We start from the raw sequence: 26,123 nt of genomic DNA on the forward strand, positions 1-26,123 counted from the left end.
CATTCAAAACACAGATAAGGGCCACAGCGAGGAGCAGAGTTTGAAAGTGCCATGGAGGGTCAGATAGGGAGGCAAAGAAAAGAAAGGAGGAAAAGAGAAAAAAAAAGCCCAGCAAATAGAACTCAAGAACATCTTCATGACAGACTGTACATCAATAGAGGAAATTCCCCAAGGCACTGCAGAGAAGTAGTGCAGAGTTAAAACAGGCAGAAGATTTCTGAGAAAGGGAGTGGGGTGGGGGTGAGGAAATGGGGGCTTCCAAATCTTCACTGTGTGTGAAAATAGATGGGCTTGACTTTCCCGGAAAGGATCTTGGGCACTTGCACAGAGATGATCTCTGCCATCATTTCTGGAAAGTCCACGCTCACCATGTGGGACTTGATTAGCAGGTCAAAAGTGAATTGATGCAGCTCTCGTGCAATCTGCAGAGAAAACAGGGTTGACAAGGAGTTGGCTTCTTGTCAGGGTCTATCCCCACATTCTTTGATTTCCTCCTCTTTCCTTCCATGTCCTTGGGCCTCCATGTGTGTGTGTGTGTGTGTGTGTGTGTGTGTGCGTGCATGTGTGCATACACACACGTACACTAAATTGTCTCCAGGGAGTCATTGAAGGCTCCCAAGAGATCTCTTACACCATTGCAAGCTCTCTGACTCAAGACTGCGTGTTCCTTTTCCTCAGCATAGACACACACACACACACACATACACACACACACACACACACTCGCTCTCTCACACACACACACAAACGCACGTGACTCGAGGAAGAGGGGGAAAACATCCAGGTCTGTTTTGTCTGCGTAGAGAACTTATCTACTCTAAGCCCCTTCTCTTATTTCCCAACTGCTCTGTTCTCAACTCCTCCACCTCTTTCACAACATCCAGCTGGGACACTGTGACCTGTGTTCCTTTCTTCTTCATTGAATTTTCTTCCTGGACCACACTCAAAGCCAGAGGGGAATGGAAGCACCTCCCAACAGGTGGTGCCAGACCTTAGAAGAGCATATTATCACTTGGCTCTATCAGGCTGCTCTCCCTGACAAAGCACCCTCCATCGTTTGCTTACAGGCTGCACAGAGTCCAGGAGCTTGGTGAGCTGGTAGAAGCGCCTTGAGCAGGATGTGGGATTTTTTCTCTTGCATGCAATGATACGATCAAGTTCCTTGATGTAGTTCATTCGAAGTTCATCAAAGAATTTTTGATTTTTCAGCCCATCCACTGGAACTGATGTGGGATGAAGACAGAATGGGGAGGGGAAGCATGCCCACGAAGGAGCATTAGATAAAGCACCAAGTTTTCTGACCACAAACTTGACCCCCACCCCCACAGGGAGAGAACCATCTACTTGGTTTCCTGTCACTTGAGGCCTATATGCCTGGGACCTTCAGGAAGTCTGCTAGGAAGGTCTTAGGGAAAAGGCTAGCTGGACCCAGTGTGTAGGGTATCAAGTAAATAAAATTTACTGAGCTTTTCCATTCTCTAGACTTCTCATCTACACATTTCTTAGGACCTATGGTTTTACGCTGTTCACAGTCTGGCTCTGAATTAGAAAATTAAAACACGTGGTCTTGAATATCAAATTTTGTCTCCTTTCTCCCTCATAGAGGCTAAGCACTCTGCTTAGAAGAGACATTAAAGAAATATTCCTTGGCTGCCAAATAAGCCCTTTCTGAGTTGCTTACACAGAACTTCTCTTTTTGGCAGAAGAGGAAATTCCTTCCAGGAGGCAATCCCTTCTGCCCTACAAGACATATAAGGTGGTCCTTGCCTGTTTCTATGGTAGAAGCTATGGAAAAATTCAGAGACCTGCTAAAACCAGACAAAAAGGCCTTGTACCAGAAAGAGATTGGGGGTAGGTGGGGATCTAATGGAGGTTGAATTATAGCAAAGAAATTGGTCTCTAGCCATGAAATTCATCCTTGTTAGGAAAAAGGATGCTAAGGGAGAGTGGAGGAGGGAAGGTGAAAGAAGAAGGGAAATGTTCAGGAGCTGGCTTCTTCCCAATAATCCTTTAATGAAAAAAGCAGCTTCCCTCTGATCCCCTATGCCCCTAGGGGCATTCTCTGCCCTTCCAGGCACTTACTAATGCTAAAGAGCAGCAGAGCCTTCATGCACAGAAATTCCTGGGGGGTGATTTGGAGCCATCCAAATTCTTGAGAGAGGTGCCTCATTCGGACACACTGGCTGTACATCCGGGACTTGTGCATGCGGTACCTGGGAAGGAAACACAGAGAAAAAAAGAGGAGTAAGGAAAGGCTTACAATAAACCCAGAGAGAATATCTGTGGTTGCCCTCCCCTTTCCAAGTTCTCCAAGAAGAGCTTGCTGTTTCTCTTGCTGGTGCTTCAGTGACAGGAACAAAGTTGTTCTTTTTTTTTCCAAAATCGTGATATCATGATAACTACTCATCTTGCCTGGCCAGGATATGGATTACCACATGGAAATTCCAGGTCCCCGTGGTCCTCCTGTTTCCTGGCACAAGGACAGGAAAGCCTAACCAAATGAATACAATGGGACTGGCACATCGTCTCCCTGACTAGTCCTCATATCTCAGCTGCAGCCAGAGCCAGAACCTGCCTCCCAGACATTCAAACTTGGAGGATTTCTAGGAGACAGGCCTTAGAAATCAACTCTTAAAATAAGGACATCAGGATTCCCAAGTGACCACACTTCCCATATTAGAAATTTAATCATTTCTTTAAAAACTCCCAGAAAAGGAGATTCCCCATTGTCCCTTTAAATGAGTTCCAATGCTTATCAAATCAGCCAGAAAATATTTCTGAATGTCAAATCTAAATGTCCCCTGCTGAAGCGGAGCCTACTCCCTCATATACTGGCTGTTCCTTATCACAGTTTGGGAGTTATAAACACGTGTGAGCTGCTTTTATTATAGTGACTTGTGAAAACATCATCACATTATCACCTATAAATTATATAGGGAAGTGACCAAGGCTTGGACAGATTCTCGAGGGGAGCAACCTCTCTGTTCCATGACTGGCCATGACAAGCCCATAAGAGAAGATACAGCATCCTCCTGCTAGCAAACCTTCCTGGTTTTCAGCACTTCAGAAATTGTGTGTGTGTGTGTGTGTGTGTGTGTGTGTGTGTGTGTGTGTGTGAGAGAGAGAGAGAGAGAGAGAGAGAGAGAGACAAAGAGGAGAGGGAGAGAGAGAAATTGATTTTATATCTTGTGGAGAAAGGAAAGGGAATTTGACACTCACTTAAGTGGTGAGGAAAAAGCCCTCCCAGATTGGGTCTGAAGCCTGTGGTTTGACATTTTGGTCCCCAAACCACTAGCCTTGTTCACAGGTTGAGCAGACCTGGTACTGGCTGGGTGGAAGCTCAGCACCCTATCTCAGAGAGATCTTGGATGGCCTAGAGAAAGAGGGAAAGGAAGGGGCAGATAGTGTAGAAATATTCAATGCAGGCTGGAACCCAACTGGAAAAATGAAGCATTTAGATAGTATCACAAGTCAACTGACCAAAACAATGCTGCTCCAAGCTCTTTTTCCCTAAGGAATTTTTAAGTAAGATTTGCTGAGCCTTAGGGCATGGCCTTGCTCTGGTCTGTCTGTGCTTCCAAGCCTCTGTTGATGACAACACTGCAGTATTTTTACCATTGAAATTGTAATCCTGACATGAAGGATTGCTCTAATACTGCTGCAGACCCCAGGAGCAGAGAAGGTGTAGAAAGGAGGGGAGAAAGGCAAGGGAAGGAATTCAAAGGGGAAAGGAATAAGACCTGAGGAGGAAAGAAAGGAATAGAGTGCAGAAGGTAGAAAGCAAGGGGCAGGAATGGAATTCAGGAGGTGAGCAGAAGTAGGTGGGATTAAAAGAGAATGGAGAAGTGGGGAGACGAACATTGGAAATAAATGATAGAGCACAGTGCCTGGCACATAGTAATTGCTCAAAAAATGATATGTTGGAAAGTGCCATTATGATGCTATTCACTATTCTACAGATGAGGAGAATAAGCCTCAGAGAAGTTCAGTAATTTACCCAAGGTCACACAGCTAGGGCTCAGGTCCATTACCCTCACAAACTGTGTTCTCCACAAAGAGAGGAGGAGAAAAGAAGAAAGCAGGGTTGATGACAGGGTTTGGTGTCAGAGAGGTCAGCAAATGGGTTGGCCCAGAGCCCCTGTCTTTTTCTTTGGACCTCCGTTTCCCCGTTGGTACCTTGAGGAGGCTAGCAGCAACTGGTGGCTTTTAACTGGAGAGGTACTGCTCCCTTAGTGGGTGCTAGAAATGTGTGGGGGCAGTTTGGGCTGTCACAGTGACTAGGATCCTATTTGGTATTTAGTGGGCAGGTACCAGGGCAGTTAAACACATTCCAATATGCAGGAATGTGCTAAAAGATGAAAAACCATTCCTCGGAAAATGTCAACAGCATCCCTGTTAAGAAACATTGGTTTAGATGATTCTAGGGACTTTAAGAGCTCTAACATGGCGGGTTCCTATAAGAGGAAGGGGGTCTGCTGTTTCAGGAGCCCTGGGGCTTGATATAGGACCCTGACTCTGTGGGGAATCCTGTGGTACCTTTTGATGAGGTACATGGAAGTGGACCAGATAGCTGAGGTAGGGTGCCACATATTTACACAGATGTGGAAAAGGAAATGAAGATTTAGAAAATAGCCAATTATCACCTTGCAAAGGTTCAAAGGTCTTCAGGCTCTGGATGGGGAGGGTAGTGCAGGTGCCCAATAGTTGATTTAATCGCTGGAGGGCAGCAAGAGGGTGGGTTGAGAGATGAACAGGAAGAGGGCTTTTTAAGGCCTGCTCCAGAAGATGGCATCATAGGTAACTCTTTGGAGATCTGGAAACCACAAAGCAGGTTGTGCCAAAAGCTCAATGGTTATTCTTAGCTTCTGGCTACCAGGGCTGGCTGGGTTGGAAAAGGGCAGCTGGGGACGCTTATTTTCCCCCATATGGCACTGCTGTACTGGAAGGAACCACTGGCCTGTAGATTTTATTTTAAGGCTCTTCTGGGTTAAAGGGCTAAAAGGGAGGGAAGGTCAATTCCTTCCTGACCAAAGGGATCCTCTGTGGTGAGACTAGCTCAAAGTTCTTGGGAAGATTTTTTCTGGCCAGCTCCATTCACAATGCCACAAGGGACCTCAAAGAGCAGACACAGAACAGATTATCATTGTTAGGAAAAGAGAGTATTGGAAAGGTACTTCTTTTTTATTTCTTGCCCATTATGGGACAGACATTTCACATCCATTAGCTCCTATTTTAGTTGTCATAACAAAACCATTTAAGAAAGATTTATTTTATTAACAGATTAGGAAACTGCGGATCAGGGAAGGTAAGGGTCTTACCCAAAGACAATGATGTAGGAAATAACAGAATAGAGGTTTCAGTTGAGGAAAGTACAATTTTAAAACCTGAGCTCTTGGCCAAATTCATGAAGGGTAAATAGAGCTGGTGGCAGGGCAAGCATTTATTAAAACTGTTTTTAAGAGAAGGGAAGTGGCTGGGCCAAGGTCACATGGCCAGAAAATGGTGGAGCTGCACTTCCTCATCACTTACCATCAGGAGGCAGTATAAGAGCTAAGAGTTACAGAGCCATACTTCGAATTCTGTTGCCAACATGCACTAGCTGTTTGACGTTGTTGGGTAAGTCACTTTATTTTGTTGAACCTAATTTTCCCCATCCATTAAAAAAATTTTTTTAAAGGGGAAATCAAGTTCTCATGAGTGCTCAATGAGAAAGGATTAGGAAAATATCTAGTATGGTCCTGGCACAAAGGAGTTTCTCAACAAATGGTGACTGGCAGTAGCTTTTGATGGTAGCATAAGGGACCAAAGGAACTTCAGCCCTCACAACTAGAGTCTCTCTGTTCACTCCCTATGTTGCTCAGAGTGAAGAAAAAGGATCCTGACATGAGGGTCTGAGATAAGGTAAAAGCAGGTCAGAAGCACTGCCAAATTACCAGGATTGAGTCTTGATTGGGAAAAGCGACAGCCTTCCCCTGTTCCCTCCTACCAATTGGGCTTTCAGCCAGGCAAAGCCACCTCAGATTGAGCAGGCTGGCTGGGCTTCTACTGCCTCACCTAAAGGTCAAATGAACCAACTCTCACCATTACTTACATTACCATCATCACCACCAACGAGGTCTGTGTTTATGTGAGTTCTGGACCCATAAGCACTTACTCATTGAAAACCAGGTCAGGGGCAAAGTAGAGCATCCTGGAGTTGACATTGGTGAAGGACCGCCAGCCCATGGCAAACACCATAAGCCCCATCCAGGAGTACTGAATGATTGCCATCTGGTCGTCCACGTGCAAGTTGCGGAAGCCTGGAGATAGGGCAGAGGCAGTGGTCAGACTGAGCACTGATGGGCTGAGTGAAGTCTGGGACTCTGCTGGGCTGAGAATTTCTGGCACTTGGGCTGCCCTTGAGGAGCCCCAGGGGCCATCAATGCTGGGGAGCAGGAGGAGAACAAACTATATGGTGGGGATAACACTCCTTGCACTCCCTACTTCATTGAGCTGCTCAAAAGAAACAGGCAAAAAGTGCACTGTCCATTGGAAGAGAATAATAATCTAACACTTACTGACTGCTTACAATGAATTAACTCTTTTCTAAGCATGTTACTTATATTAATTCATTTATTCCTCACAAGAATCCAATAAAGTGTATACTATTATTGTTCCCATTCTGTGAATCAATAAAAGTGAGTCACAGAAGGGTTGAAGAACTTGTCCAAGATCATAAGGCTAGTAATTGGCAGATCAAGTTCCAAAGCCAGTTTGATTCCAAAGCCTTGATCTTCAGAAAGGCTCACTGCCTTTCCAAAGACACAGTGTAATAATCATTTCTCTCACATGAACAGCACTTTTCACTTTACAAAGCTCTTTTCTAGCTATAATCTTGTTTGTACCTTCTAACAACCCTGGGAAAGGGATACTATTACATATCAGCATATGGTGGAATGCCTTTGACAGCCATGCCTTCTCCACACCACCTTCAGCTTCCATCTCTTTTCTCTGACCCTTTTCCTGCCTCCCACTTCCTCTCTATTGTTTTCTATTCAATAAATACCTGGCCCTGCTAGTTTCCTACTCTACTGCCATTCCTGCCTACTGCCATTATTATACACAAACAGGCCCTTTATGACCTGCTTTCTTAGACTAATTTCTTACCATTTGCCTTCTCATAATTTAGGTTCTAGCTATTCTGAAAAACCCACAGTTTGCTGAACATACACACACACACACACACACACACACACACACACACACACACACACACATCATGCCTCTAAATCTCTGCTATCTCTGCACAGGCAGCTGCCTTTCCCTAGAATGCATTCTTCCCTCCCCAGGCTTTCCATCTGATAAACACCTACTCATCTTTCAAGTCTTCACTGAAAGGCTACCTCCTCTGTGATGCCTCTTCCAACTCATCCAGACAGAAGATCTAGTGATTCTTCTCTTACCATCTTGCTGAATCCGTCCAATTATAGCACTCATTACACTGTACTGGAATTTATCTATGCACATATCTGTCTCCTCTGTGAGACTTAGAACTTCTTGAAGACAGGGACCATTCCCTTCTTATTCATCTTTTCCTCTCTAGTATATAACACAGTTCAGATATTTGAGTAGGCGTTTGAGAAATATTAATTAGACTTAGGATTCTCATTATTTTCATTTTATAAAATGAGAATTATAGATGATCTCCAAATTACCTCCCTTAAGCTCAGAGAACAGAGGCTCCCAGATGCTGCCTCCGCATAGGTAGAACAGATATGGCTATGCTCTCCTGGAGGTTTCCAAATAGTTGGATACTTAAAGCATCACTTCAGAGCTCATCCCCTACCAGTGCCTCATTTATCTTCTCCCTAACAGATCCAGAATTATCTGAAATTTTGTCTTACTTACCTTATTAGGAATGCTTACATGAATTTGTATAATGCTTCTAACTTTCCTGATGATGACCTCATTTAACCCTCACAATTACCCTAGAGTGTGGGCAATGTGACACTTATTTTGTCAACAAGGAATCTGAGGGCCAGAGAAGTTAACTGACTTCCCCAAGCTCATACAGTCTGTATGTGGCTGAAATGGGACTAGAACCCAGGTGTTCTAATTCTCTTCTTCAGTGCTTCTCCCATACTACTGCTGAACAACACAGCTCAAGAACTACCAAGGTCATGAGTTTTTTCTTAGCCATAGGCTCAGGTCTGAAGTCTACACTATCTAGACACATTGTTCTGTTTGGTTGGTTCTTGCCACGCACACCCCCTATTTACCCTTTTTTCCTTTAGGTCCCAAGCCTACCAGACATCAGGATGCTAGAGTTCCTCACATCACCACCTTTGACTGCAATCTTAGCTCCCAGGCGTGTGCCTCACATCTTCACAGGAGCTAGTCTGCTAACAGACTAGCTGGAGCCTCAGACCCCAGAGTATTTCCTGCCTGAATCCCTTCTGTAGCACAGAATACCTGGGACTGATTCTTTCCAGTAGGAGACAAAAAGCCAAGGTCAAGCATGGAACATCAAAGAATCTCTTTGGGAGGGGCCCGGGAGCTTGAACCCTGAACCCTTGGGGTGGGAGGCAATGGGAATCAAGGAAAGCCTTGGTTGGTGAGTGTGTGAATATGAGGGTGCATGGGGGGATGAGGATTAAACTGTACAAATACCAAGGAAGCCGTCAATACTGATGATTTTTCCCTCCCTGAGATGCCAGAGAACTAACAAAGAGGAGAAAAAGGGAAAGCTTAGTTTGGCTGTAATACTAATTAACAGTCCTTAGTGAGAGCTGCTTAGAACTCAAGCTTAATTACTGTATATGCATCAACAACATAGCTGCTTCAAAGGCTGGGCATTAGAGAACAGAGTTAGGTATTGTAATCAGATTAGACCTATAGGAAAATTAGCCCGCTAATGCCCATCCTTTGAAGTAGCCTGCTCAGATAGTACGGCTATCAAGGGATGACTTGAGGAAACAGTAGTTCCAGTCTACAGGTTTCCTTCAACATATATTCATTCACTCAACACCTATTTGGCGCTGCATTAGGCTGTTTTGGAGAAACAGAGAGAAGTCATGGTTTCAGGTTATGAAACACACAAAACAGGTTAGGGAGCAGAGGCTAACCTGAGATTCTGTTTTCTCACTAGAATCCAATCAACATCATTTCTTAGCAATATCCAGTAGAAACCTATAGTCTCATGTCTAGTCTGGAAGAACATACCCAAAGAAAGGTCAATTAGGAAATATTTGCTGCTTTATTGCACCTGACAGCTAAGGTCTTCAAAGAAGACAATTCATCTTTGGGACCCATGAATGAGCTTCTAGGAAAAACTAGTGGCAGCTTAAAATGATTTTAGTGGTTTAGCACTCAAGCTTGATAATAATGACCCACCATTTACAGAGCATCTTCTATGTTTCAGCTATTATACTAGATGCTCTTTATACCTAATTTCTGTGTTGATAACAATCTGCAAGGTAGCAATTGTTCTACCATCTCTACAAATGAGGAAACAAGTACTGCAGACATGTGATTTGCTCAAAGTCACACAACTAGTGTATAGCTAAGATTCCAAGCCAGATACATCTGATTATAAATATACTGTGTACATACAGTCTACTCACCCTCCCTCAATAGTTATCATTTACTAGGGTACCAGGTGCTGTAGTAGGCAATTTACATATATCATCACTATCACAGAAAACTTCACAACAAAATTGATCTGAGTAGGTACTTAGCACAGTGCCTCTCAAAGGACAGGAACTCAATGTGTTCAATGAGCAAATAACTTGAATTGGTAGGTGATTATTGATAATATGAATAACAGCTCTACTGAATGTGGTACTTGGCTTTCTTTTGAAGCTATTCTTTAAATTACTCAGGGTCAGAGATCATTTCCTTAGACAAGCTAGATGGTGAACTGATATTAACTTGCAGACTTGTTAATGTAAGGAAAGGGCTTCCAATCCTGGAGGTTAGGCTGAGGAAATCCAGTGGCTCCCAGTTATACAAATTGTGCCATAATGCTTTGCACCAGGTTATTGTTAAGACCATCAAACTAGAACTCAGAGAGTGTGAGCCCAAGCTCTGGCTGCATTTGTTAAGTGACCAAATGGAACAAGTTAATTAACCTCTCTGAACCTTATCATTTGAAATGGGAGTGAAAGTCCTTATGATTCATAAGACTGCTATGAGGATTAAGTGGAATCATATATAAGAAAAGGTTCTATCCTATAAAATGAGACACTAAGGTGTCTGGCAACTGCTTGGAAAGACTAAACTGAATCTCTGTTAGACACATGACATCAAGACACCCAGCTGAATAAGTGATAAGAATTAAAGCAACTTTTTCTTTTCTTCCTTTTTTTTTTGTATTTTTTTCTTCCCTGTGTGAACTCTCTGTTTTTGGTACAGTGTATATGCAGCCAGAGTCCTTGGGCCTTCTTCCCAGGGATCTAATTGGCTAGTCAACCTCAGCTTTCCAAGCTAGGAAGGTGTTAGGGACAATCTGGTAGCTGTAACTGGGCCTTGTGAGTTGGAAAGACAAAAAGGGGGCTTGACAGTCAACATGCAATGTCTTCCAAGGCAGCAAGTCCACATTATGACCCAACTGGCCTTGGATAAAGTCTTGGTCCCTCACTGTAAAGCCCGAGGCTAGAGAACTACAGTGGTACTACACAGACTATGAGTAGAGTTGGATGAGGAGGGGATTTGGAGTTAGGAGGCGACGTGGGCTCAAGTTCTGGCCCTGATACCTTCTGAATGTGCAACTGTGGGCAAGCACATCACCTCTCAGAGCGTCAGTGTATTTATCTATAAAACAGGGAAAAGAATCCCTACTTTACAGAATTCTTATGAGGATCAAATGAAGTACTACATATGAAACTTCTCTGTTCACCATAAATTCACATCTGATTGACAGTTATTATTAAATGGCAGGTTAATCTTTGACTCCACAAGGAGAGGTTTGGTTGTTGATGTTTCAAAAGAATCTTTCGTCATGGAAGTTTAGGATTAAGAGAACCCTTAAAGAGTTTATGTTTCTCTTGTTTCCAAACTGTGTTCCCTGGAGCCCTAAGATTCTGCAAGAGTGATCTGAGGCTTCTCTAGGGGTAGTGGGGGAGAGGCACTCGCTTTAAATCAACCAGCTCCACTTGGATCTGTATACCATGTTTTTGAGAAATAAAGAGTTTGGCTGCTAAAGGAATGTTTGTGAATCGTTGGACAGAGGATCTCTGGGGCTTCTTTAAGCTCCAATATTTTAATAATCAGACCTTTCCAAACAACAGATGGCCAAGAGAGGAAGTGAATTCCCCATCACTGGAGGTATCCATGCAGAAGTTAGAAAAACACTTCATATTTCTTTCACTATCACCTAATGTTTCCTTCCACTATGATGATGCTAAGGTAGTTTATTTTATTTCTTTTTTCTTTTTTCTTTTTTGGTCGCATGGCACAGCTTGTGGGATCTTAGTTCCCTGACCAGGGATCGAACCCATACCCCAAGCAGTGAAAGCATGGAGTCCTAACCACTGGACTGCCAGGGAATTCCTTAAGGTAGTTTAAAGAGCACCAAGAGTTCCTTGAAGTAAAACTGGAAAACCATCAATTTAGTCCAAACCACTTTTCACACATTGTACAGATGGAAAAACTGAGACCCAGAAAGGGAAGGGATCACATAATGAGTTACCAGCAGAGCTAAGACTAGAACCTAACTGTTTTGACTCCCAACCCCATGTTCCTTCTATCATACCATATTATAAGAGTTCCCATGGTATGGGTTCCAAGTAATATTAAAGACAGAATATCAGTTAGGCTCAAGATTATCTTTGGGGTGAACCTGTGTGTGTACATATAGAAGAGCATCTCAAGGCATTTAAGGGTATGTCTATGTGATCCATGATTATGGGAACATTTGCTGACTAAATCTGTGGGTTGAACATAGAAACATGGTTGCTGTGTGCTGTTGTGAGGCATGTGGGATACTCAAAAATGTTGCTTTTCTCCTTGATTTCTGAGTTTCCTTATTTTTAATGTAGGAATTTCTCCCAATCTCTTCCCTCACAAGGTTATGGTGAGGATTGCATGAGTTAATGGATGGGAAGCAAACAGGCATGGTGCTTGGCCCAAAGGAGTCTTCACTAAATATGACCTCCCACATTCCATGCCCCCACTTTCCTTACCAGGCAAGGCCTTGGCCCACTTGACCACGTGTACAAGCTGTCTTTCACCCAGTTCATTGAGGCTAGAGAGTAAAGCTGCAAAGGAGTCAGGTTGGTTGTTGTCATGTCCAGCACACACCACACCTGGTTCAATGGCTTCCAGGACATTCAGAAAGATGGGCTGACACTCATAGCCTTCAATATGTGACACTGTCAGCTTCTGGGCTGACTCCTCAGTGGGGCTGGTGGCACTGGAAGTCTCCCCTTCCTCCTGTAGTTTCAGATTCCCAAGTTTCTTCAGCTTCCGGGCTATTGGGAAAGAAGGGAAACTTGGATTTATTATCAGTGGCCAAAAACACACAGCACAGCTACCCTGTTAGAAAAGCTGTTTGAGCTAAGAAAACAAGGATGTTCATTCTCCCTAGTCACAGACTCTAAACTCCTTAAGGACAAGTGCTCAGTTTAAACACTGGTTAAATGAATGATTCATCATTCTAAATTCCTCCTAACTCAAACTTTCATATCTTGCTTTCTCTGTGATCCTCTTGCCAGACAGACCTAGTATATCCTTGGATTGGACTCTGCCTAAATGCAGTCTCCAGTATTCATACCTTGGATCTTCAATTAAATCATTTACTAATATATTCATGACTCACTCATTCATTCATTCAACAGACATCCATTGTTAGGCCTTTGCTTTTGGGTGGCGAAAAGAACATAGGCCCTAACCCAGTTTGGTAGAGGAGAAATAAACACCCGCTAACAATTCTAACAATTAGAAAATGTCAAACTGGTGAATGTTACAACAGGAGTATTAACAAAAGAGGAAAAACAACAATCTCTCTGCATAGGTGGGGTCAGGAAATGTTTATGGTGATATATGACCTGGACCTCGAAGAATAGTGAGGATTTCACCAGGCAGAGAGGAATGGAAAGGGCATAAACAAAAGCACTGAGTGTTTAGGGGTAAAAGAGACCAGTGTGGCTGGAGTGTATATTGTATATGTGGGGAGACTGGCTATTTATGAGGTTGAAAACAAAGGTGGGGTTTGACTTTAAAGGAGCATGTATATCATATTAAGAAATTTGGGCTTTATCACACAGATGATAGGCAAATATGGAATGTTTTAAATCAAGGGAATGTTGTACTTGTGTCTATGTCTATCATGTCTAGCAAACTGCTAGGGAAGGAGACTAGAAAGTCAGATCTGTTGGAGAAGGACTAGACTTATCATCCCACTTTGGGGTCAATGAATGGGAATTTTCTGGTGTTGCAGCATTTCTCACTTCAACTACAATAGTCCCAGGTATTGTCAGACATTTACACTCATAGTTGAACATACACTGTAACACATATATTGATTTTCATCTTTAGTAAAGGGGAGAGAGAGAAGCTGAAGTCTGAAATCCCCAATTGTATCAAAGAAATAACAGAATGTCCCTACCTTTATAATCTGCCTGTAAAACAGGAACCATCCATTAAAAATGATGATAGAAATAACATTATTTAAAAAAACAAGAATAATCTAAAACTCAAACCTTATGAACCATCCTCCCCCTGTGCTCTCATACACACAATTTACAGGTCCTTGGGCATCCTGATGTTTACTTTGTGCTATTTTCCTTAGCATTTATATTGGCAGAAATATAAATAATTGAAAAGGTCATAACTCTGAGATCTAGCATAGGCAGTTGCACTGGGACAGACCATAAACCACTTTATCTCTAATCCCTTTAAAATAATAATAAAATTTAAAAGGTATAAAACAAAGAGAGAAGCTGATTGCTCAATTTTAATGGATAAATACAACAAAACCTGTTGCTGATCTGTTTCTGGCTCCTGCAAAAAATGATACTTATCTGGAACTGACTCTCAGCTCTAATTAGAAAAATAAGTCTTGCAATGCAAACTCCAATCATAGTACAACTCAGTAAATCAATGAAAGAATGAATCACATGTTTGGATCAACAACCAGGGTAGAGGAGAAGAAAATAGAGGGTTTGGTGGTGCAAGAAAAGCCCAGAGAAGAACTCAGGGTAAAATAACAAGGAAGCCTGGAAAATCAACACAGAGTTCAAGATGACCTTGTCCAACAATCATTTCTGCAAGGTTTGGGCACAGTCAGTAATGAGATATGCACACTCACTGTCAACTCCCACCTCCCATCAAGGGCACAAGCTGGAGGTATGGGCAGGACTAAGCTCATCTTGTCCCAGAGCTACTGGCCTGGCCCCTAAAATTTTTTGTCATCTGGGGAACCCATTGCTGACATGGGCTCAAGTAGGCAGCTCCACAGACTGACAGTGACTTCTGGATCTGCTCCCCTGGTACAGGTTCTAGAGGTAGACATTCTCTTCCCCATCACTGGTACTTTCTGACCTTGGGCTCAGAAGTTGCCAGGCCATGTAGTCCCCCTTTCAGCCTGGGAGAAGACAGATATAATTAGCCTTATGCCTGAGGGAACTAAGAGATATAAGGTTAAATATTTTTTCTGAGCCTTCTATATACTTCACTTCATAAACATATTATATCACTTAATTCCACAATGATCTTAGGAGGTTAGGAATATTTCCTATCTCTGTTTTGCAAGTGAGTAAACTGAGGTAACACAGCTATCAAGAAACAGAACCTAAAAATCTTAACTTAGTCTGACTATAAAGCCAATGCTCTTTCTACTATATCATACTGCATCCCCAAGGAGTCTGAAGCCCTAAACCCTACTTCTAGCCTAATAGAGTTGAGGAGTAGGGCTAGGGTTATATTCTCCCTGTCTTCCACCCTCACCCGTGACTCTAAACTTCAGTAACTAGCATCAAATCCAGAAAGGAAAAGGCAGAAGCTATGAGACTCCTCTAGTCATTTGCCCAAAGTAGAAATAGGTTTGGGGAACTACAGTGGCTTAGAGATTCATAGCATGATGAAATAGGAAGGGTCATTAGAACTCATCACATCCAGGGGGTTCACAGAATTAATATACCTTCATTGTCTACACAAATAATACAGTGTGTGTGTGTGTGTGTGTGTGTGTGTGTGCATGTGTGTTTATAGGAGAATGGTGGGAACTCTGGTGAACTGAAGTGAATGCTTTACCACCTTCTTGCCCCTGCAATGCATGTGCACATAACACACACACATATACATACTCCTAGAAGGCGTTCATATAATATTTTAAATTTTTCCTAAAACTCATCTGTATCCCAAAGTTGAATTCAGGCCTTAGCCATTATTTTGGGACTTCTGTTGTTAATCCAACATTTCAAGTCAAGGATGGAGAGCCTGAGGTCAGAGTGAGTGTGGTCACCTACTGGCAGAGCAGAGACTACAACCAGGCTCTTATTCCTAATCCAGAATTCCCTGTACCATACCAGCTCTTTTTCTGAGTAAGTAAGTCATTTCTACTCTATCTCAGTACCTGCCTCTCTGAATTCAAGATTTGCACTGTCCAACACAAGAGCCACTAGACACATGTGGCTACTTAAATTTAAATTAATTAAAATTAAATAAAATTAAAAATATAATTCTTTAGTCTCACTAGCCACAGTTCAAGTGCACAAAAGGCACATGTGGCTTATGGCTGCTACAATGGACAGTACAGTTACAGAGCATATCCTTCATCTCACAAAGTTCTATGGAATACTGTTGTGAATCTAGACTGTTCTCTGGGGCAGCTGTCCCATTTGTCATGCCCTACTCATGCTATTGATTAAAAAACAAATCCAAATGAATTTTATATAGAAGAATCCATGGGCTTTTCAAAAAGGTGGAACGACACAGAGAGGAATTGGTGCTGGTGCAATCAGCGAGGTATGCTCTGTCACCTTGACTCTCCCACCAATGACTCAGATCTCAGTGGGCTGATGACTTGTGGACCTAAGCAAACTCATTACAAGCAAGATCAATATGTGCAGAGACTGTGGGGAGAATCCATCAACCTAAAATAATTCCCCTTCTCTGCATAGTGCTAATGAAAACTTGGCTGGTATTTTCATATCCTCCTCCTCTAGACCTATATGGCATCTGCTTGAGAAAGAGAATCCGCATTCCCACTTGCCTCCAGGACCTGGGTAACCTGCTGTCCCTGCGGCCACGGTGGCCCAAGCTGCACCAGGTGTTCTGGCCTCTCTGCCTGAAGAGGGTGACTGTACTGAACATAATTGAAATCAGATTCCATTCATTCTGCCGGGGGATCCTCTGTTCTCTCTGTGCAGCAGAGGCCAGCATGTTGCTAGACGACTTGGAATGCTGGACAATGAGGCTTGCTAGTCTCAGCTGTTGCTCAATGCCCAAGGCCTTGTTTTCATCCATGAAGGCCGCCCCCACACCCCTCCTGTCTCCTGCACCTGAGCCCCAGAGTCATACCTAACTCTTTCATGTGAGGTACAGGCTTGTCAGGCCCCTGTGTTACCGCAGAGACCCATTGGTTTGCTCAAATTGAGTGATGAAGCCAGGATAAAGGGGACAGTAAAGGTTGATAGTTCTAATGGTGTGTGAGTTGCTTTGCATTTCATCACTGTCTTTCAATCGCAGGTCAAAGCAGTGACAAGAAAGGGACATTGGCAAGGCACATCCTTGTCTGTACCTGATCTTTAGGGGAAGAGAGCCCTTGAAAACATGCCTGGATCCTGCTGCCTGGACCTTATAGGGAGCTGACTTTTCAGCATAGTGGCATTAGACCCCTATGAGGGCTGTCTCTACAGCAACAGAGAAAGATTTTTCCAATCAGGTTCAATGGTACATCCCTCAGGAGAAGTAGATGTGATTAATCTGTAGCTTCTATAGCCACTATGACCATTAGGCACTATTCCAGCCTCATTCTTTGCTACCTCAAGACAGAGGTTTTCTCATCCTTGGGCAGGGGAGAGGCAAGGTGCGGTAAAGTTTACAAAGTCTTAGAAAATTCAAGTTCCTCTCCCCAAGGTCAAGGATGTTTCTCTTCCTTGAATCTCACCATGGAGTTTGAAGGATAAAAGAATCATTTCCTGTGCTAGGTATACTTGATGGCCACCAATATTCCCAACCCCTGGTGTACACATACCTTCTTCCAGTTATTTAGTCAAGCACCAATATAGGTGCTCTTGTAAAAGGATTAGGTAGATGTAATTAAGGTCACAAGTCAGTTGAATTTTGAGGGTCGTTATCCTTGATGGGCCTGACCTAATCAGATAAGGCTTAAAAGGGACTGGACTCTTTCTGGAAAGGTATTCATGGAATCAGGAGGATTCAATATAAGGAATATTCTCTGTTGCAGGCTTTGAAAGTGGAGGTGTACACATGGCAAGGAATGAGGGTGGCCTCTGGGAGCTAAGAGCAGCCTCTGACAGACAGCCAGAAAGGAAACAGAAACCTTAATCCTACGACTGCAAGGAACTGAATCCTGCGATAATCACATGAGCTCGGACTGTGAGCTCCAGATTAGAACAAAGCCCCTAACCAATAGTTTTATTTCATCCTTGTGAGACACTGAGCTGAGAATCCACTCATGTTGTGTCAGACTTCTGACTTACAGAACTGTGAGCTGATAAATGGGTACTAAATTTGAGGTAATTTGTTATGCAGCAGTGGAAAACTAATACACTTTCCTTACAAAATTGGGGTATAGACAAGATAATAGGCTTTGGAATCAGAAGATCTTGGATTCAAACCCCAGCTCCATCAATTACTAGCTTAATAACTTTGAGCCAATTGCCTAGCTTCTCTGAGATTCTGTTTCCACCTTTATAAAATGGGGAAGCCGCTTCCTGCTTCCTAGGACACTTATGAGAACTAAATGAGAGAGAATGCCTGGCACATAGTGAGCCCTCCAAAATGATTTTCTTCACTCTCCATCCATTCCTAAAGAGTAGAGAGTGACTGGATTATAGGAGACCAAACTCGGACATGGGGAAGAAGGGACAGCAGGATTAACAGAGAACCAGATATGGCAGAGAAGGGAAGGGAAGAGTGACACATTATGAGATGAAAAAAAGTAACTGAGTTTCTTCAGCATATAACTGCCTATAAAACTGAATTCAGGTCTTAAGTGTAATTCTAAATGCTAACTAAACACAAAGGTACATTTGGTGCAGAGCTTCAAATTCTTTGTGAAACCAGACTAGGCTGTACTTATGTGAATGTCTGAAATTATGTGTGTGTGTGCAGGTGCTTATATATTATAATGCTTAAATGTATGGGTCATGAATTTGAATATCTTCACTAGTCAGGCAGATACGCAAATGATCTAAAACAGCCTAGTGAACATAAATAGGGTGGGCTGGGGAACAGGAAAGTGATTGATGCCCTGCCTAGGGGCAGTCTAAGTCTGTTTGTGCTGGACAAACAATTCTGCAAGTCAATTTTGGCCAGTGGAAAACCAATTTGTGGCCTCTGGCTTAAATCATGCCAACCATCTTTTCATCCACTACGATTAGAGTCAGGGGATCTCATTGTACAAATTTAGGTTTAGATATTCAGAGGAACACTGGATTAAGATCCAGGGGAGCTCACTGTATGATCTCCAGAACATCCTTTTCCTTCTTTTGCTCTTAGTTTCTTGATATATGTACAAAGGGTAGTAGTTAACAGCAAAAAGTCTGGAGTCAGACTGTCTCAGTGTTAAGCCTGGCTGTATTGCTCACTAGCTGTGTGACTCTGGGCAAGACTTAGCCTCTCTGTACCTCAATTTCCTCATATATAAATCGGTGATAACATTAGCACCTAACTAATAAGGTTGTTAAAGAGGAATATAGACACTGTGGTGGTGTCTGAGAGTAGAGGGAAGATTCTACACCACCAGTAGAACCCTCCAAGACTGTGGCATGGTGAAAAATTTCACTGTACTTAAGGAGGCAGAATGAAATGATGACATCAAAGTTCTAAAATGTTATTCACAAGAAAAGGCTTTTTATTATTGGTGGTGGTATTCACATTCTTATGGGATTTCTGACCTTGAACATATCCCTTGATTTCTCCTACACCTCAGTTTTCTCATCTGACCTGACTACTGCATAAGACTATTATTTGGAGAAAGTGAGATGATCTCAATGAAAGTACTCTGAATTCTGTAAAGGTGTATATCAATGGGCAGGCTATGACATTTTCCAAGAATGAATCTCTAGCTAGAAAACATTCTGAAAAACTGCTTAGGGTGGCAACCTATAAGAAATATTGTCTTCCATCTTGGTCAACTGGTCTCAAGTCAAAGATTGAGGGCCAAACTGACAGGTTCAAGAATCCTAAGATAATTATAGGATCTACCTCACAGAGTTGTAACTTTACCTAACAGAATACATGTAACGTGCTTAGCACACAGTAAATTCTGTACGTCAATACATGATGCCTCTTACTCTTTCTTGCTAGTTGCTAAACCCCACGTTGCTCCACGTCATTCCCTTTATCTCAAGCAGCTGAATTTCTCTCTGAAAAAGCTAACTGATGAAACAGGGAGATCAGCTTGGTGCTTTGTGACCACCTAGAGGGGTAGGATAGGGAGGGTGGGAGGGAGACACAAGAGGGAGGGGACATGGGGATATATGTATACATAGAGATGATTCACTTTGTTATACAGCAGAAACTAACACAACATTGTAAAGCAACTATACTCCAATAAAGATGTTATAAAAGAAAAAAAAGAAACATACAGAGTTTCCACAGGGATTTAAATCAATTAGGGGAGAGAATCAAATCAGAAGTTTCCCCAGACATCAATCTAGTACAGTAGTGGAGCCCCAAGGATTTTAAAGGGCCCTGAGAAGAGGCAAAGTAGGCCTGAGCATGTGGCTCCAATAAACCCGCCTTCTTTCAAAGTGGTGCTCTATTCCGTATCTTCATTTGGGACTCTGCAACAGATTTTGTTTGAAGAAAAGATTCCATTGCCAAGAAAATGTTTGAAAGCCCCAGATATTGTCTATTTCTTCCTTTCCCATTGAAACAAATCCCTATTATAAAGATGAGCAGACTGAAGGCCAAAGCTAAGTCTTGCTCAAGGTCACACAGCTAGATAGTAGCAAAGCAGGAACTAGAACCAGGTATCCTGACTTCTAGGGTAGTACTCTTTCAATTTTATCAGGTAGGGTAGCATGTTAGTGGGGAGAAGGGTCAGCTGGAAATGAGTGGGGAAGAATTAGGACAAGGATAAGAGACAGGGAACAGAGCCAGTTCTTGGCAGCCATGGAGTGAGAGATTAGTAGGGGTGCATCCAAGTGTAAGTGTACACAAATAAGTGTAGGCCAAATTCTCTCAGGCAATAAGGTTTCTTGGTCCTTCCTCCCATGCCCCCATTCTCCTCACTGTCCCAATTCTTAGTCATAGGAATAGCCAGGGAAAAGAATATTGAATTTTATCTTTCAAGGTTTATGTTGGACTATTTAGTCTAATGGTTTTTAGTTCATGGAGGAGTAAACGTAATTAATAATAGAATGATATGCAATGCTGCATATGCTTGCCAAAGCACAGGACCTGGCAGAAACTATTTCCAAGTCTCCTCTCTCTGACTACTGAGCCAGAAGAAAGAGGTTCACTGTCCAGATGCCATCCTGGGTGAGGGGCACAAGGTCATTTCCAAAAACCTGCTCATGTGAAATTGCAGAGCCTGGAAATGGTTTCGCATATGAGGCTTTTCTACTGGAAAAAGTAACTACGTGAATTTAGAGCATACATGCTTTTACAATTACATTTAAACTGACATTAAAAACAAATGTGAAACAGTCCAAGCCGAACAGGTCAGCATGACCTGGAAAGCAAACGAGAGAAAAAAAAAAAAAAAAAAAGCGAAAAAGAAAAAAAGGCCCAATGTTAACAGCATTAGTCCTGTCAGTCTGTTGTAAATAAGAAAATACCATTGGTGTATTAACGGCTTTATTAAAGGAAAATTCACTAGCAGAAATATGCAACATTCAAACAAATAGAAAGCAGTTAAAAAATAAACCACATTAGCCTTTCAATTCACATTAGGGAACCTCTTGTTGGCCTGGAGATTAAAATTCTGCCCCAAGGAGGGGGAAACTCCCTTCCCTCCTTGAAGTCCTTCCTTGGCTTTTCTCCAGAATGTTGCTGAGTCAGGGGAAGGAGAAAGAAGTGTGTGCGTGTGTGTGTGTGTGTGTGTGTGTATGTGTGTGTGTGCGCGTGTAGATGGAGAGAGGAGAAGGAAGAGGGTGGAAAATGCAGGTCCCAGGCAAGGCTGGAAGAGTGCTTCTGACCCTCATACCTCTCTGCCCCTGGCCTCAAAGACTGCACATCCACCAGAAGGAAACTAGTTTCGATATGGAGGCTCTGAGGCAGAGACAGAGCATAGCAAGGTATTACAAACTCTAAGGACCTCTCCTCTTACATCAATGCAAATTTTGAGGCTGGCTTGGGAGAAAAATAAGGCTTCATACTTGCTGGAGAAGCAAGTGTATGGTGTGAGTGAAAAGTGTGGGGCACTAAAGCTAGAAGAGGTAAAGTCTTATCTACTTTCCTCCATCATCTTAACTTTAATAGAAAACAAGAGAGTAGGCACTGGTTCTTGGATTTTGCCTTCCTCCTGCTTTATGAAAAGTTCAAGTGTGTGTGTGTTCCTAAAAGCAGAGTCACATTAACTTTGGGAATAGGGAGAAAAGAAATGTCTGACTGTAGTCTCCTGGTCTGTTTGAAGAGAGAGGCTGGCTGGCTTCTTGGGGGTGTTTCTCCAGGAAAAACAGAAATCTGGTCTTTGTTTACTGAATTTCTGTGGATCAGCTACTACCTTCAGCTCAATGATAGAGCCTGAGGTTAAGATCTAGTTCCTTGGCAGTGGTCCAGCAAAATGGAGGTAAGAGGAAACTCATGAATTGCCTAATAACCAAGTGAAAATGCCACAGGAGCCTCAGATAGGCACAGTGGCTTCTTGTTCAAGGTAGCACTTTGAGTCCTATTAGCAAAGCTTCTTCCCAGCAGCAGCACACTGTGGAAAGCAAGTAACTGAGCCAGAGCTTCACTGCATCCACTTGAGTCAGTGCCTGATGCTATCATATACAATCAAAAACAATCAAAGGGCACTCTGTTAATGCCAAATCATATTATAGAAAACAACAATCATGATGCTCATGACTACATGAATTGGTAACTCTATTATTTAGTCCTCACAATATCCCTGTGAGGTAGGGAAACACCATCAGTCCCACTGGGAGGAGTCATCAACTAAGAGAGTAGCCCCCAGTCCCAACATTAGAGTATCTGTTGAGGAGCAAAGGCTTAAGCCCCTAAGCTTCAGATTCCAGGTGTTTCCTGCTATCCACTAGAGCCCTCTAGAACCCTCAGTTTGGATGAGGCAGGTCAGCCTTTCTTCAGTGTCTGGTCATTTTGAGATGCTTGCAGTATCCAACCTGGATTTTTTCTAATATGAAACAGTGACACTGGTGAACATAGCAACTTAACGACGGGCTAGCACCTAGCAGGCCCCATAATCAGATACTTGAGTCAGATCCTCTGACATAGGAGGCAGCATGCAAAGTTGGGGAGAATGAGTGACTGCCATTTTGGACTGGGGGTTTCCTTGTCTCCCTACCTACCCATAATACAGAAGTGAGACTGGGAAATGGAAAATTCTTTACTTGGAGTTTTGCGGGTTTTTTCCCCTTTCTTTTCTGCTTTATTGACGAATATACTAAAGAGTTTACATATGTGTTTGTTATGTGCCTCTTGCTACGTAGCGGGCAAGAATTAAGTGGTGGTGGTGGTTGGGCAGAGAGGATGTGGAGGAAGGGAAGGGAGGTGAAATTTAAAGGTCTCATTATAGCCACTCAGAGGCCAACAAAGACTCCTTATACAGTTTTCTGAATTTCTTGCAGCTGCCAAACAATCCCATAATATTACAAACATTATTACTCAGCTTGGAGATGGGAATGCTTCGAAATTAATGTCTGTGTGCCTAACAGCTCACTAATCAAAGCTTCCATGCCTCATTTTCCACCCTGGTGAGAGTCCCCATTCTCTTCCAGTTTCACTGTGGCCAGCATGATACACCACACTGTGCAGGCCCAGGCTGGTGACCTTCTGTCTTGGTCAAGATCCAGATTTTCTTTTTAGTTCCAAATGTCAGTCCAAGTTTTCTGCAGGTGATTTCTTCAGGATTGGTGCTTACATTATTTTAAGTGCTGACTGCTAGAAGTCTGAAATGTCCCTCAACAATCAATTTTCACTTCAGCCACAGAACCACTGGTCCAATGGGGTATTAAACAAGAGAAAGAAATACATTTCTATGCCTGGGTTAAGAGATCTAAAAAGTGTAGCAAGAATTAAATGGACTGAAGAGAATGGAACTTGATTCCAAAAGAGATGATCTAAAGTAGTGATGCCATTTGCAGTTTACTTCCTAGATATCTGTTGCCATGGAAATATTATCAATAATAGATAATTTAAAGGCTCTACTGGTTTCTGGGTGGTTGTGTATTTCCCCCTTAGTTCTACTTCATACAAACATGATCCCAAAGGATGTACAAAAGTCTCTAAAAAAGCATCTTTCTCAAGTAAATTGTCTATGTATAAGTTCAGGACAATAGGAAAATATTCTAAACACTTTTGTTGATCCAATTCTCCAATTTGTAACTACAAGTGGCACTCTTCTTAAATCAAAAGTAAAATGTTTTCATACAAACCATTATGTTATCAGTTCATATGAAACTTTTTTTCTGAATTTTTATATTTGGAAAATACTTGCCTTTGTATATATGACCTATTGTGGGCTGTGTACTCTTAGCTTTCTGCATACTACTTTCAAAAAACATTGCCTGTGACATCATTTTACTCTCTCAAAAGCACCTCAGGGAATCTGGAGCACTCACAGCGAAAGTAAACAACAATAAAATCTTTCTGCTGCTATTACACTTTAAAAACTCAAGGATTTTAAGTGGAAATTTTATAAGTTAGATACTTATTCAAGAACCAGATATGTGGTATCATCAATTTTGATGATCAGAGAAAATTATTTACCTCTACCATAGTTCTCTAAAAACAAATATTCAGAGACAGACTACAGCATATATGTGCTGTACCAAATAATTTGGTTTGGAGGAAATAAGAGATACGGTCTCTCATCTCTCCATATACAAGTTCACTTGAGAACTACAGTTAGAGAGAAGTATACCTTTTTCTCTCCAATGTCACCAAATATATATGTAACCAATTGGAGGATGGCAATATTGACCCTGGAGGACAGATTGCAAGGGTTAATTTAGGGGAAATTCAGAGACCAGAGAACCAAGGAACCAGTACCATAATCCACACTCCTATAGCAGAAAGAATAGGCTCCATTAGTGACTGGGAGCGAACAGACCAATTTTCATCCAAAAAGGGAGATACAGTGATATTTACTGTGTGCCTACTATGTACCAGTTTCTTTACAAATTTACCACCATTCTGTAAGGAAAATTTTATTATTCCCATAGTGTAGTTGGAAAACTGAGTTGGGGAAACTGAGGCTCAGAGCCATCTAATGATTTATCCAAGGTCATCAAGATACTAAGTGCCAGAGCCAGGACTAGAAACAAGGCCTGTATGTATCCTAGTCCACCATGCTATTTCCACTATACACAGGACCTCTTAAAACACAAAACCAAAAGAAAAAAAAAAAGCAAAATAAAACCAGAAACTGTAAGTGCTGAGCCACATGTTGTACAGGTTGGTGTCAAAATTTATAGGGCAATTCTGCTCCTCTGTGCATGCCTCAGTTATGCTGATCTGTAGGAGCACTCAAGTATCTAAGAAATTTGTGTGGGGAGTAGCACTTCTTAGAATTGAGACTTACTGCTTACATCTCCAACCTAGAGACTTTTTGGGCTCTAATCTACAGAGTCCAAGTAGAAGGGAGGAAAATCTGAGTTCCACATTGTTGATTCTTTATGATACTCTACTGCTTGCTGAACAGGGTTTAGAGGGGATTCAATCATTGGGTGGGCAGTGGGACACAAATTCTTAAAATCTGTGATTTCTAGGCCTCCTACATGAGCAATGAGTGTATGTGGTAGCACCATGATGAGGTTCTGGGTGGATGTTGGAATGCTAGTCAGAGAGTACACAAAAGGACTGTTAAACTTTAGGGTAGAATAAAGTTAGCCAAAATATTTAGTGATCACTTTGCATGATGCTAGAAGTCATTATATTTCTCAGAAATTATGTATCTAGCATGCTCCTTGGGTCAGGAATATGTACCTGTGGCTATTAGATAACTTGGGCCTGAATTATATCCTATCCTTTGTGTATGACAATAATACTACAGACCCAACATGGTTTACTTTAGTGGTTTTAGTAGCCTCTGGTGCATACAGTTGAGATGTGGTGAAGATGGTCTGCTCTTGGTCATGAAGTCATTCTTAATTGATTCTCCTTGTGAGCAATATACATGTAGGTATACACATCTATAAAATGGATGACCTGGGCTTGGGGTATTGCCTACTTATAGGATAGAGTATTTATCTATAACCAAGTTTTCCAAAGTACGTTCCAGAAAACAGTGGTTTTATAGGATATTAACAGGCACTATGTGAAAACAGGTTTCTGTGCTTGAGTTAAATTTGGGAATCCTGAATTACCAAGCTCCTCAGGTTACTTTATTGCAATACTTGACAAGGTCTGTGATATGCTAACATGCACTGTAAATCTTCCTGATCAAGACCATAATATGCAAGTTTTCCTAACTTATTTAACCATAAAAATAATTTTTCATGTATCATGTTACAGAACTATTTTTCTCAGAAACCATACTGAGAAGCACTGGCCTAGATCAAGGCAGCAGACTTGTATTAGGGAAGGACTTATGCACACGGTCAGTACTTACAGGTATCAATCCAAGCAGAGGCAACTAACCCCAGGAACAAAGGCTATAATCCTAGGTGTTTAACGAAATCAATGCTAGAAATTTCTTTCTCTCTTTCTACCTAGCATACTATCTCTTTTTATAAAATTTAAGCCCTCATCTATACAGCATTCATGTCATCGCTAATTCTCTTAAAAAACAAGCATGCAAATAAACAAAATGGTATGTGAACATG

The 26,123-nt window shown here is 42.1% G+C and overlaps 1 protein-coding gene across 1 annotated transcript in view; it reads right to left on the bottom strand.

Annotated features, from left to right (window-relative positions):
- Positions 1-219: 219 nt before the first annotated feature.
- AR (androgen receptor) overlaps positions 220-26,123 on the bottom strand; it is a 163,219-nt gene continuing 137,315 nt past the window's right edge. Inside the window, exons 4-8 of the mRNA XM_022561052.3 lie at positions 12,162-12,449; positions 6,155-6,299; positions 2,083-2,213; positions 1,066-1,223; positions 220-422 (exon numbers count right to left, since the gene is read on the bottom strand). Coding sequence (XP_022416760.1) covers positions 267-422; positions 1,066-1,223; positions 2,083-2,213; positions 6,155-6,299; positions 12,162-12,449 — 878 coding nt within the window. The 3' untranslated portion in view covers positions 220-266. The remainder of the gene's footprint in view (positions 423-1,065; positions 1,224-2,082; positions 2,214-6,154; positions 6,300-12,161; positions 12,450-26,123) is intronic.

The sequence above is a fragment of the Delphinapterus leucas genome, chromosome X (genome assembly GCF_059928025.1).
Source record: "Delphinapterus leucas isolate spDelLeu-1000000601 "Yukka" chromosome X, BTC_Dleu_Yukka2, whole genome shotgun sequence".
Classification (NCBI taxonomy): domain Eukaryota; kingdom Metazoa; phylum Chordata; class Mammalia; order Artiodactyla; family Monodontidae; genus Delphinapterus; species Delphinapterus leucas.